This window comes from Phasianus colchicus, chromosome 6 (assembly GCF_987193195.1).
Source record: "Phasianus colchicus chromosome 6, bPhaCol1.hap1.1, whole genome shotgun sequence".
NCBI classification, from domain to species: Eukaryota; Metazoa; Chordata; class Aves; order Galliformes; family Phasianidae; genus Phasianus; species Phasianus colchicus.
In genome coordinates, this window is record NC_143441.1 from 4,279,797 (window position 1) to 4,294,900 (window position 15,104).

The 15,104-nt window shown below is 37.3% G+C and overlaps 1 protein-coding gene across 6 annotated transcripts in view; it reads right to left on the minus strand.

The window, feature by feature from the left end:
- Window positions 1–15,104, minus strand: part of POU6F2 (POU class 6 homeobox 2) — a 338,317-nt gene that overhangs the window by 48,321 nt on the left and 274,892 nt on the right. For all 6 annotated transcript variants that reach the window (XM_090142231.1, XM_031599404.2, XM_090142232.1 and 3 more), the window contains one exon: window positions 4,925–5,071. In XM_090142231.1, coding sequence (XP_089998357.1) covers window positions 4,925–5,071 — 147 coding nt within the window. The remainder of the gene's footprint in view (window positions 1–4,924; window positions 5,072–15,104) is intronic.

Consider the following 15,104-nt stretch of genomic DNA (forward strand, 5'->3'; position numbering starts at 1 on the left):
TTCCACTGGTAGTGAGTCTCAACTCAGCATCTTCAGAATAGAAAGAAAAAACTAAAATCATTTTGAACCATTTTGAAATTAGCTCATTATCAAAAAGAAGGCAATGGTCTCATCTGTGGGAATCGGTTGGTCCTAGCACCATGGCCTATCATATGTGTCCAGACTGTGTCCTCAACCACTTTAACTAAGAAAAGACAGCTGCTATGCTTAGGACTACAAATTCAGTTTGCAAGTAATTCTTACCACGTCGAGAAAAAGAAAAGAAAAGAAAAGAAAAAAACAACAAAAAACACCCCCATAAAACTGTGAAAATAATACTGTCTACATGTACATATATAATAGTTGGCAAGGCAGAATTTCCCTTTTGAATGAGAGATACTTCAGTGCTTTCCAAGCCAGTCCACAATAAGGACAATGGTATTTTTAAAAATCCTATTCCTTGTTTTTATTGCACATGACATATTACATTGTATTGCAGAGTAAGGGTGATGAGAAATTCCCTAGTTATTTAATTGTGATCCTTCAAAGGATTTGAAAGGGAGGCACTTTATTTCCATTTCTTTAATTTACTAGTTCTTTAGCTGATGATTTTATTAACCCTTGTGTTTGAGAACTGATGCTTAACAAAAAAAAAGAAGAAGAAAAGGCCCTTGGCAGTATTGTGAGGGCCTGGAACTGAATAATGCACTTTAATAATGAGGGATAGAGCTATGGCTTTTGCTGATGGCTGTGACCGGCTCTGTGACCTGATTATGTCGCAGAGTGTCAGCAGCTGAGACACTACAAAAGGGAGAGCATCCCATCAAATCTATCTCCATTGTAATCACTCGCTCTGCTGAGAGGCTTGTTAGGAGCAGGGAATCCATCAGGCCTCATTAGTACCATTTACCATCAAGAAGCTCAAAGAGCAAACGTGTACCCTCTCATCAGAATAATGAGAACCAAAGTACTCCTATTATCTAATTGGATCAACAATGCCTCTCTCTCCATTTAGTTTTCTAAGCTACTTGTAGACTACAACTCTCAAAAATTAGTTATTTTTGTTAATTGCTGGGGTAGAACTGGTCAAGGTTTTTCATATACAGAAGGTTTTTGTACCTAAAGAGCAAGCCATGGGCACAACGAAGGCCAAGTTCCTCCAAGGGCATGCTTGGACTCTCTGGATGCTATCTCTGTTAGATTTCCTGTTCAACTGAAATATGCACTGTGCAATTACACCGTACTTAAACTCTTCTTAGTAACCTATCAGGAAAGAGAGCGATATATTGCTCTCTTTAAGCACAAAACAATTCAGAACATCAACAGCTCTTGTCATACTACTTTTTGACTCCTTAAGGTAAAAATGGTATTTCATAACTGTTGATGAATTAGGATTTTTTTTTTTTCCCCAATTAAACAGCTCACATCTTTCTAAAAATGAAATCGATCTTACTCAGCAGCCTTGGTTAAATGTATTTGATTCTGCTGATGTCAAAAGATTTACATGAATGCAATTGATAGACAATTTAGTTTTATGTTTTAGTCAAGCAGAAAACTTGCTTGCAGGTAGCATTTATAGAATCCAGAAGCATCAGCCATGTTTCCATATTTTTATCAATCCATCTCTTTACAAAGGAGCTAAAAAAAACCCAGCTAAAATAAACATATAATGTACTTAACAGACACAGGAAACACACTCAAGCCCCTTAATATTTCCATTGATTTGCAGATAAAAATAGAGGGGTTTCTGGTTCTTATAAAGAATTCAAGTGCAGACATGGAACTACTGTGATCCTACTATAAGGGCAGGCTGAAGCTGAAGGGTGGACAGCTTCACTTTGAAATCAGAATGTATCAACTGACAAGGTAGATTCTAGCATTTCTGCTACCCCTGCCTTTATGCTTAATATATAAAAGTCCAGTCCTGCAAAAGCTTTCTGGAAAGTGCTGAGGGCAAACAGAATATAAGCAGTGTTACATGGGCCAATAGCTCTTCATAATACGCCTCTGAAAATGAACATTTGATTTAGAATCTTCTATCTGTACTATATCAAATTAATCAGGTGATCTAGACATATTATTCCAATGGATTAGATCTTCTTTTACAGTGGTCTTTGGGAGCTCTGGTATTACAGTTCATATTGCCATCCAAAGGATAAACAAATCATATAATCGCTGTGCAAACAAGAATAAAAATATTAAAAAGTACACAGCATAAATATTTGTTAAATATATACATATTTTTTTATTGGGAACGTAAGAACTCTTAGGCTGTTGGGTATTAAGGCCATGGCATATGTCATTTAAAAGATCATTTCCCTAAATCTGCCATAGAATCTTTGATTTGACTTACAGCTTCCTGTCTCCTGGGTTTACTGATCACTATATATTTAGGCAGACAGATGGACATTTATAAGCTCTGACTTTCTATAAAGGGAGCAGCATATAGTTACAAAGACTGCACATACAAACAGTCTGATAAGTCACCCAGCCTTACAGTTGCAGGAAGGAATTTCGGGTGTCTCACTTGCAATTCTTTCAAGAAAGCAATGTTCAAAAAGCAGATTCTTAACATATCATGGAAATACAGCTCCTTAAAGAGGCCCAAAAAGATCATTCACAAATTGAGGCATCCCAAGTTACCATTCACCTACGTTCTCAATTTTGAAGAAACAAAGTATTAGTTTCAATAATTTTATTTAATTTGCAAAGAATGTAATTTAATTTATGGAATGTAATTTAAATATACCGAATATGTCCTTTTTTGCAGACAGATAATTTCAGAAGAATGCCATAAGCAATACAGTTTTATGCTGAATATTATAAAAATCAGTGTTACTTTACCTACTTATTCATATTGCAGTGAGGTCTGCAGTACTGATTATAAATCAAGAAATGTCTGTAAAAATAAGTAATAAAAAGACAACCCTTATTTAAAGGAGCTAGTCAGTCCGACTCTGTAGTTTCACCCCAAAATAGTGGAAGATTCTTCCTCTCTCTGCAACTTGTGGAATTATTGGACTTCACATTATATGTGGAAGAAACAAGACTCAGTCTGATGGAATCTGTAGCTTCATTTGGTGATACAGTGGCAGTAGGAAGTTTCTTTTTTAAACATGCAATGAATGTCTATTTATGTTTCCTGGGGAGAATGTATAAAGGAAAAGCTACTGAATAACTAGTCTGGGTTTTTATCTTCAGCTCTTACAATGAACAGTTTTGGTGCCAAGTGTCTCATGTGAGTGGTGATTGTGAACCATTTCTGGAGCACAGATAGAAACAAGCAGGTTTGTAGGTTGGAGCTGATCTGAGTATGAGTTATAGGTATTATAACCAACTTCTCTTCCAAACCAATACCCCATCCCTCCAGAAATCTTAATAGGCTTTTGAGAGCCTCCATTTAAAGCTGGCTGCATAAAATGATCCTTTGATGAAAAGGGATTGAAACAAGGGTTAAAGTAGACATTGAAAGGTTATTGTAGAGGGCACATTGTTCATACAATCCTCCTTTAATATGTGTGGTGTGCACCTGCGATAAGATGATTCATTAGATAAGGCCTCACTTTGACAAGCTCCATCGTTCAACCCTCGGGGTAGTGATGGAACAATTCTGCACCCACCCAGTAAATATAACAAGGTCAGCATTTTTTTTTCCTGGGACTTGGATGGGGATAGTGAAGCTCAGGATGCATCTTTGTGTATGCGTTATGCTAAAAAACGTGGCACATTCTATAAAATGCTGGCTTTGATTTTTAACGGGCAAAATTTGAAAATACACCCTTTTCCAATTAAATAACATGACAACACAAAATTATCAGGAAAAACCCATACTTTTTGTGTTGGTTTTTTTTTCTTTTTTTTTTTTTTTTCCCCTATGGTAAACAGTGAGAGTAGAAACTAAACTTTCACATATCACACAAGTTGCATCACTGCAATAAATGTTTACCAGGGCCTAACAACCACATAAGCACTCCTGGACACCTGGGCACCTAATTCACTAGGCTTAGGATAATGACATACAAATTACTCAGTGATCTGCTCCAGTCATGAGTTATGTTGGCAGATTTGCTACAGAGATTTTATGCAGAAAAGTAGTTCTGTTCATTTCACTTCTATTAAATGAAATAAAGAATGACAGTGGCTACAATACAAAAACTATGTAAGCATGTTGCATTAATAGAATTATTTACATATATGAATTCGGATGCATATATTTCTGCATCATACTAAGACCAAAAAGCTGAACTATTTCATAACAAATAAGAATATTTCAAGCAATACACAATTTATATTTTAGACACTCAATAAACTTTGCTCAAATTTTTGTTCAGAAAATTTTAAAACAGATGTTTCTTCTGAATTTGCATCACAGACTGGTAGATTCATTGCAAACTGCTTAATTTAGTAAACCAGCAACTAAGAAAGCCACCCGTTAAATCCATCATGGATATCTCATTAAAATTTCACTTGTGTTCCTGTACTGAAAGTATTTAATACCTTTGTAGAAATTGCTTCACAGTGAAGTAATACCAAAATGCTACAGTTTATGAAAAGTCTTAATAGCACAGTAGCATATTAATTTAGTGTCTGTTACTATAACTACACAAGTGGAAGAAGACATCTGGTACATTTATTGAGAATCACAGGGTTACTGGATTTTCAAATACTGTATAATTGCAATATTGTGATGTTTTCAAAAGGTTGGATTTGAAAACAAAACACAACAAAACAATCTCTAATCCTTTTCTAGCTTTAAAAGGGTTTCCATCAGCGCCTAACTTATTTCCACTTCTCAGACTTCCCATTTCTTCCCCTGTCTGGCAAATCAATATTTATTTACCTTCAATATGTGCACTTTTAAATTGCTGTCATACAAACGGAACTCATTTTGGTCCCAAGATCAGTCTGCCATCAGAATTCACTGCTTCCTCCATCTTCTACTCACCTGTCCTTGTGCATTAGTGACGAGTTGACCTGTGACCCCCTGAAGACTGGAGAGGGCATTGCCAAAGGCCTGGGAGCTTGCTATTGAGCCCATGGCTGCTGCTGCTGCAGCCGCTGCTGCTTGACTTGCTAGTGGATTGTTAACCAGCTGAAAAGAAGAAAGAAAAGATCATGGAGAAACCCTTGACAAACACAGAAACGCAGAGTACTAACTGAATAAAATAAAGGTGATTGTGCTCACATAGGGAAAAATAATCTGTCTGCTCAAAGAGCTTGGGTAGTTTTGAGGGGTTCTTATTTCTTGTCTCATTGACAATGAACGGTTTCAAAACAACCCAGAGGAAGTTGCATGTTAAAACTGAAGGATAAATCTTCCTCTTTAAAAAAACAAACATTTTTTTCTCTTTTCTTGAGTTCTGCCTGTTGTATTTCTTTAGGTTCTACATTCTAATGTCACAGATGTAGCAGTTTAATACTTCTATTAACAGCAATTAGCGAAAAATCAGCATTTTATTTGAATGGGAGTGGGATATTTGCTTGGGTATATTCAGAAGAGAGACTAACTAAAGTCCCCAAACTGAAGAAAACCTGAAGCTGCTTTAAATTTATATGATTAATAATCTGGTCTCAACATCTAGGTAAATCATAGCATGCGTATCAACTCTGTGATTAAGTTCAGTAGAAATCAACTGCATATTCAGAAATGTCTACTCTGGATTGCAAAATCTGCTGAAAAGATGCTAACCAACTTGCTGTTTTTCAACTGCAAACGATTAAGACGGACATATATTTTCAGAAAATGAGTTGTAATGCCCATTTCAGTCTGGTTTACCTGGGTGCTCCATATAAAGCAGACAGCACATTCATGGCTTTACTCTTTGGAGGTGATGGGAATCCCAAGGACGAACATTTCTATCAACACTTAAGTTTATCAAGCATATGAAAGGTGCGTTCCCCTGTCAGGATGAAATGTCCTTTAGGAGATGCCTTGCTCACTGGATCATTTTAAATTTTATATTTTCTCATCCTTCTCTGAGAACGAACAAATTTTCAAAAAAAATGCTGGGAACATTTCCTTAGGCTGATGTGAAAATACAGAAGCTAACTGAGAAAAGCTTGACATTTGAGATCAAATTAAAAGGAGTTCCAAGTCTTTACATGAAAAGAAAATTTACAATCCTATAGAAATGGAAAGTCACAGACCCAGTTAGGGATGTGCTCCACAGACAGGCTCTGCTTCAAAATAGGTTATAAAAAATTAACCAGTGATTACAAGATGTTTTAAGCATGTTACAGATATGAGTAGTGTGTATGTTATTGATGTTTAGAAGCTCATCAGTAGAAGATGTCAGATATGGTTATAATCTATGCTTATAAGAAACCTACTTGTCTGTTGAACGTTATGAAATCTACAACAATTGATTGGTCATACATTAAAACATCTATTAATCATTCATTAGCCCTTCATGAAGTATTTATAAATGGAACCTTGATATAAAGTGTTGCCTAAAGGGGTGCCTTGGGCACATCCAATCCCTCTAGAAATTGTAAAGTAAATAACTAAATAAAGATTAGTAGCAGCGCTAGACAGAAAAGATGACATTGTTGGTGGAAGTGTTTTGATTTGGAAAGAATTGTTATATGTATCTCCAAAACCAGCCCGTTGTACCCCATGGCAAGAAAATCAAGCAGGAATAAAGTACAAAGGGGGAAACTGCAAAAACTACTTGATTAGGAGTCTTGAGGAGCTGCGGAAAAAAGCAAAGATGAGCACAACCACCGAAGCAAAGTTCAGTCTCTGAGTATAGAGTGCAGACAATTCCATTGCCTGTGCAAGATGTGAGCCCAGGTGGAGGTGAGCACAGCAGATAACAGATGGCAGAATTGGTAAATCTGTCTATTTCTTGTTCAAAACAGGGGCATATATTTATTTCCCAAATTAGAAGCTGGTAAATTCTGTCTCCCTCTCTACCACTTTGTGGCCAGCAGTAGGACTTGGAATAACTACCTTCTAGCTGTAAATATCTGGAGAAGACAGAGGCAGCAGCCAGACTGTACGACTTTCAGAAAAGGCCTTCCTCTGTCCCAGTTGACACCCACAAATTTCTGCTTCTGTGATAGGACAGCATCTGACTGTAAGTATAAATCATCTTTGCATGTTTATCTGATATCAGCTAATAAAGTACATCAGCTGCTACTGTTTACCTCTTCAGTTGCATATAGGAAATTATTTGGAGAGCATAAGTAAACTTGTGAATCTGGAAACTACAAAGGGTTAAAACCTTTTAAAAATCAGACTATTATCTCCCAGAATCTCCTTTTCATTTTTTTTTTTCCTCCAGTTTTCAAAAACTGTACATTTTCAAATACAACAATAAAATTTAATTACAGCAAACCCTGGAGTCACTCAGGATTGCTTTTAGTTGCATCATAGAGATAAGCTACTTATTAAAAATGATGGCAGAAGCCATGATATGCATAGGTTCCCTGGGTAGTACTATGTTCCAGGAAAAATCACAGTGAATGGGCCAGCTCACAGGATAAGAGTCTTCCAGATGCATATAAAAACATCCCTATCTATTCAAAAGCTTGATTAAAAAGAGAAGACACATTTTTCTCTGAGTGTTTTGAAAGCTGTTGACTGCAAGTTACGCTCCACTAAATTGACCCCTTCTATATCAAGTGCTAATTGGGCACGGAGAAATCAATCTAATTTCATTACATCTGGACCTCAAGGCAACTTCTGACATATTTTATCTTGCTCTTAGTTTAAATATAAAATCTCTGACTTCATTTATTCCGTTTCTCAATACAGGTTGGATCCCTGAGAACACTTACTAGAAATATAAAGATGAAAGATCCCACAAGAGGATCTTCTTATTTTGTTTCTGTATTTGAATAATGATTTCATTTGGAAGTCTGTGATCTTTGGAGCTGTCAATTCCAGTGCCAAAGCTTCTGCTCCCACTCAAAACACCAACCATAACAGTGATCTTAGAGGAATAGGCCAGTTTTCTCATGGATGCCTTTGTTAATCACATGATTATTTGGAGAAGTAAACTTTATGAGGAAGAATCTTATAATAACCGAGTAGCTTCAGTACATTTCTCTGATTTCAGAAAGTAGAACCTGCAAAGGAAAATTGTTTTGATCTAACACAGTGTAGAGTAGGAGCCATTCTACTGCAGGTAAGAGAATGCACACAAATAAAACTACCCTGTATAACGATGGGGAAATGAAAGGGGCACTATCCAAAAACTGACACGTGGTGTAAGATTTTTTTATAGTCTTCTTAAGGCACAATTTCAAGACAAGTGTGGTAGAGTCATGGCAGCAAGCACCTTCTTGAGAGCAATATTTTTTTTTTTTTTTTTCTGGAATAATGTTTTTTCCTCCTTCTTTTTTTTTTTTTCTTCTTCCAAAGCCAAATACGCATCTTGGTGAATTTGCTGTGAGAAACTGAACAACTGTTCATGTATTGTTGAATACAACAACAATTGGATTTGATAGCCTAGGCAGTAATTTCACATTTCTCTTTAAAGTGCTTTTATATCCAGACTATGTGAAACATGAACACAGAAATGAAATCTTTATTAGCACTGCATTTCCTTTTATAGGAACCCTTAACTAAGAACTTATGTGAAGTTCATGTTTAGATTATGAGAACTACACAATAGTTGTCTACCCTGCAATCCTTGGAGGATCCCAGATTGGAACATATGGGTATTTCATGATTCTCCTCAATTGCAGCCTGTGGAGAGCCCATGCCAGAGCAGGGAAAGGTGTGCAGAGGAAGGAGCTGTTACAGGCTGACCACAGTCCCTTGACTCTTGCAGCATTGGCTGGTGGAGGCAGGAATGCAGGAGCAGAGATGAGCCTGGTGTTGTGAGGAAGAAAGATGCTGCTTTAGTGTTCGCCGTTTTGTTTCTCGCAATCCAAGTACACTTTCATTGGTAATAAATTTTCCACTAGTTGCTGATCAGAGGGCTGGAGCACTTCCTCTAAGAGGACAGGCTGAAGAGGTCTTCAGCCTAGAAGACTCCAAGGAGACCTTATAGCAGCCTTCCAGTACCTGAAGGGGACCTAAAGAAAAGCTGAGGAGGGACATTAAATAAGGGCATGTAGCAACAGGAGGAGGGGAAATGGATTTAAACTGGAAGAGGGTAGATTTAGACTAGATATTAGGAAGATATTCTTTACTGTGAGGGTGGTGAGAGACTGGAACAGGTTGCCCAGTGAGGTTTTGGATGCCCCTACCCTGGAAGCATTCAAGGCCAGGCTGGCTGGGGCTCTAAGCAACCTGGTCTAGTGGGAGATGTCCCTGCCTATAGCAGGGGGTTGGAAGTAGATGATCTTAAGAATCCCTTCCAACCCAAACCATTCTGTGATTCTAAGTTGAGTCTGCTTTGTCCATTAGAGTAATTGGTGAGCAGTCTCCCAGTCTCTATCCTGACCCATGGGCTTTCTCATCTTATTTTTCCCTCACAACCCACTGAGCAGATGGATGAGCAGTTGGGTGGGTGACTGGCTGTTAGCCTAAGCTAACCCAGCATGGCATCCCCTGCCAGTGACTGCAGACCGTATCTAATAACAGCAGCACGAAAATATCTTCAACACCTTGCAGGCATAGGAGCTGAGCATTGCAACCAATATGCCCATATACTCAGTTTCTAAACATAAATGACTTAATGAGAAAGTTCAGTGTCCCTGGTTGTTCCTAGTGGTTTTTCTGGTAAACTCACAGCATAGTATTGATGATTGTATTCCTAATTGTTTTAAATACGTGTGTATGCCTTCCAACAATTAGTAGCTCCCTGAACCTGAAAAAATTAAATTCCTGAAGGAATTTTGAAAAAAGACACAGGAAAGACTGCTTCAACTTAATCCTGGGAAAGCACCTAGACGTTACAGGGATGAGTGGCAAATAAATATTTATAATAATTAACAATAAGAACACCACTTAGTTATTATATAGAGGTTGCAGATAAATCTTCAACTGTGGGTGCTTGCACTCTGTCAGTTTATCTTTAGAGTTTTATGCAAAAATAAGTCAGATTTTCAAGAAACTCGTGAGCAGGCAGATCCCAAGAAATGCAAGCAAGAATCAATAAGTAACATAAAACAAAAAAAAAAGAAGTTATTTTATACAGTAGCAAAAAAAAAGAAGCTATTTTATACAGTAGCATACTATGGTCCAATTGGTCCAATACTTTGGGAGCACCGTATGTTTCAGATTACAGAGACTTTTTTTTTTTTTTTTTAATTTTGGGGCTGCCCCACCTCCCAGCATTCTGTTTAGTTTATGTAATAGGATAATTACAACATTTAACTTTTATAAATGAACAATAGGGTAAAACGTCCAATAAAATGGCTGTCATAGAGCCTAATCATGCATAACTCATTGAAAATATGCCCCGGCAGGCAAATGTTTAAAGCAAATTGCAAATTATGAAAAAACTGTATCTGTCAACAATTGTTATTTCTACAGAGCTAGGATATGAACAGCCTATATACTATGCAATGTACTTACAATAACCAGACCCATCCAATAATGCACAGTCTATATTTGCAAATGCTTGCAGATTGAGTTCTAAATAGGTTGCTTAGACAGACATTTTAGTATATGCACATATATCAGATATTTATGTACAGAACACAGCGTAGAGACAAGGATACTGGAATATCTGAAAGCACTGACTGTCAGGGACACTTAAAATATCTGGTTCTCACAGACGCTTAATGTGCTCATTATATACATTTATTGTGGCTGAGCTACTTGCTGTCTAAATCTGTGCTGAATTTTCTATCAGGAATAAGTACTGATAGTGGCATCACTGATGCGACATGACTTGATTCAATGCAAAGTGACACGACCTGAGGTGATGGGAGCCACGCAGCACTCATGTACACCCTGATATGACATGGAGAGAGGACAACACACAAAATTTCTCACAGTGTCTTGTAAACAAGGTTCTGCTAGTCAAATCAGAATAGAGCCATGGCAAAGCAAATTAAGAGCAGAGTTTCAGGACCAAACTGCTGGCAATGTGAATAATGAAGAAGATATTAGGAAAGAGGCAAGGAGTGAGTGGAAACCACCATAGCCATTTTTATTTCTGCTCCATTGGTGATGGAGAGAAAAGAGAGTACAGGAGATGAGAGGAAAGGGATCCTATTTGGGTCTAAGTATATGAGATAAGGCACATGGAAGGTGCTAGCATGTCTGTTCTTCAAGAAGAAAAGGAAAAAAATAAGCATATATACACAGCCAGGAAACAAATATATTAGAAATATTGTAAAGACATAACTACAAAGAGCAGACTGACTCCTTTAGCTGTTGGCCAATACTTGCAGACTACCCACAACTAGTTTTGTGGGTTCCTAAGACATCGCATGTATTACTTTTACTTACAGAATGCTCCCGATCTGCATCAGCTGACACACACTCTTCCAGGTTTGAATAAAACAACCTCCTTCATTGAGTTTGGCTAGCTGCTGCCTTTATGTCTGAGAGCTTTTTGAAACATCTGCAATTGTATATTTTATGATCATGTGAACATGCAGTAGATAAAAGGAATTTACATCATCTGACTTTATGAAATTTTGCATCTGTACTAATCATAAATTGCATCAGTGAGACAGAAGAGTATTGAAAAAAAATCTGAGTTCTTTAGTTTTCCGAGAAGTTCCTGCACGTGAAAAGCATGAAAGGAAAGAGCATCTCCTGAACTTCCTGAAAGGGGCTGTCAATCAGCTCATTTCATGTTGATTAGTTCCTCTGTTCCTGTGTTTGTCTATTTTAGAATGATTTATCTGGCTTCGAAAAGATGCTTTCCCCACAAGAAAAATGGTTACTTCAGGGCTCCCTTGCTGCTAAAAAATGAACCCTTATCAAAAGGAAATTGCCATCTGTCTTCTTAGATAAGAGCCCAGAACTTGGGTCTCCATAATCTAGCTTCTGTAGAAAGTGTGTCAGTTGTGAGACGCCACAAATTAATCTCTTTAATCTAAAACATTTATTTGTTTGCCTTTAATTTGAATGTGTAAATGGCACAAGTACACATAAATGTGACCATTTGCATATATAAAGGATAATGAACCTACAAATGTTAAAAATGCCATGTGAGGTCACACCATGAAAATATGAGAATTCATGTGGGGTATTTGAGAAAATCTTTTTGAAAGTCTTGTATTACAATACAGTATGCAATCTTACTATATATGCCCTGAATGTTTTATTTGAATATTCATTTTAAAACCCACACTATTAGGTAAAGACATCCCTTTCACATTTCTGACTGAGTACATCTAACAGATTCTTTAAAAATTATATGCCAGCTGATATGCTCATTTTTGAAGCTGGAAATCTGGATTTTTTTTTCATTTATTTACTATACAGTAGCATCCCTGAAAAGGCCTGCTACCATGTATGCCAAGTGCTTATACTGAAGTGTCATTGACTTGAATATGGGCACAACCAGATCTCCAAGTGGAACTATGTGGAACATATTTTTCTTTTTGCTGCTTTCAGCTTCCAGCTTGGCCTTCAGAGACACATCAATTTGATTCAAAATGGTGTAGATGACTTCTGGGTGCAGTGGAAAGATTAATGGTGAAGATAGGGGTCAGTTCAAAATCCAGATCTGATTTTGAATTCAGGTATTTACAATGTGGGAAAAATTTAATGCTCTGCAGTATCTTCAATTCAGCTAAAATAAAAATGACTTAAATGCTGTAATTGGCACCATGTGTTTGAGAAGTCATCACTCTATTTTCAGTGCTTGCATGGAGAGTGTATGAGCTACCAAGTCAGTTGAGAAATGGATTTTTAGTTGCTTGAGTTTTGCAGAAATCTCAGTATACAAAATGAGATTACTTCAAACAAGCGCTTCATTTGAAAACCCTGAAGCCAAGATCACAGTTCTAATAAAGTTAATGTAAGGAAGTGAGTGATAGTACTGAAAAACAAGCAACATGATTGAAAGTGTATGTGAGGGGTGTGAGTATGCAAAATGAATGCTGGGGCCACTGTTAATATTTTTCTTCCTGCCTAATTTTAGTACTTTATTACAGTTTTGAGTGTCCAGTGATGGGTGAGGAATGGGACTTTCTTCAACTCTGCTGTCTCTGTCAGTGGAGGGTTACCTCTACTGCTCCTTTCTGTAAGACAGAGAAAGAAACACTTCCAAAGCTGTGGACGTTCTATGATTCTATGATTCTATGATCTCCTTGTGCTGCCACTATGTGGCATACTGCATCTCAGCTGGCAGCAACCTGCAGCTGCATTCACCTCTGGAAGGCTTAATTTGATTGTAACCATAAGAAGCCCTGAGGACAGAATATAGAACTTAAAAATTTCTCTTCTACATACATGACATACATGACATACATGACATACATGACATACATGACATACATGGCATACATGACATACACACATTATTCTCTTTTTCACAAGTCGTCCTGTACACAAAGCTAAATATACCCTGCATATTTAACATGACAAAAATTCTCCCACAGAATAAAGAAGGCAGAAGGGTTAATAGTGTAATGCAGTCATATTTGAAACATTTCCACCTTCCCTCTCTGGCATTTCCATCTGATTTGGTAGCAGAGAGAATCCTGCTCCCCACATGAGCTGCATGTCCTGCCTTAGGAACAGCGAGGGGCTGAGCTGGGCTGGTGGCAATTGGGTGCTTCCAGGTTTAATTTGGGGAATGCTCTTCTGAGAGGTGCAGAGAACGCATTTACCACTTATTTTAAAATCACTCGTTGCCCTGAAAGCTTTTTTTTTTCTTTTTTTCCCCCAGTTATCTCTCACCTTTCTAGAACTCCAGTAGTTTTTTGTTGCTTGGTTGCTTTTTTTTTTCTTTTCACTTTTTGGGGGGAATGGGTGGAGTCCTTTTACAGAGTGCAGTTTTCTCTCTCCTTTTACTTATTTCATTCCTTTTCTCTGACCTCTTATCTCCAGCCTCAGCCACTTTGCTCAAGTCACTCTTGACCTGGTTGCAATAGTTCTTCCATATGGGAGTTCAGGCAGAGCTGCAAAAGCAGCACTAAATCCACTGCATTTGTAATGCTGCCATATTAATTCCTAATCAATTTCAAAGCTGTATTTGAAACTCATATATTTCATCTCAGGAAAATCAAAATAACGTCAAGTTGCCAACAGCAAATGAAACTTGGAAATATAATTAAAAACATATAGGCTAGCAATGTATTGTTCCTGAGGTCTTTGTAATTGCCATGGTGCTAGGCACTATAAATTGATGGCAAGAGGGTATATGAAACTGAGATCCTCTTATAACAAAAGCATAGCTCCATATTGCTTGAGGTAACAGAAGAACTGCTAGTAGCTGAATGTGAGTGATGACTGCAAGTACAAATGGAGGATTTTTTTTTTTTTTTTTTTTGCTGCAAGGATCAATTCCAAACTGGTTAAAATCTAAGCCTGAGATCCTGCAATGACTGCTTGAAGTTAGACTGTATGCAAGTCCTAATACAATCCGGAGCAAACCCAAGAGTGTGTGTTAGTGTGTGCTTGTCACTGTGATCTGTCTGCTTCACAGACAAAGAGGGGATGTGACACACTCTGTTATATACGTGATTACACAAAGTCACATGCAAACGTTAATTTTCTCCTACGCTGGTAGTACTGCACATTATACAAAAGTCATGGCAAGATTTAGCTCCTATCATCCTTTTTTTGTATGGAGGATGAATGTCAGAAAAAATGCCTCTGTTATTATTCAGTATCTGCTGCTGGCTGAATGCATAGCCTGGGGAGAGTCTAATTATCATTTGCAATAAATAATTTCCTCCATATTTATTATCAATGGAAATCTACTCGTAGACAACGAATTCTGCTATATGGGCAAAAATATGTAGCATCTTTTTCAGCAGCAGCTCAGCTTACAATCAGAATGTCTGTAGCTTTTTCATTAAATTCATTATTGCCTTATTGTACCTAGAATCTTGTTCTTCCATAAGGCACTGTCAATAGACAGACAGATGATTTTCTTCATGTTCTAAGTATTTCCTACTTTTACCTGTAGACTAGATTCACAAAATATTTATGGGCCCTGTAGCATTTCTTGTGCTTTACAAAACAAGGGTGTTGTTGTTTTTTTTTTTTGTACTAAAAATAATGCAAGTTCTATGTTCTTGGTCTGATTCCGATT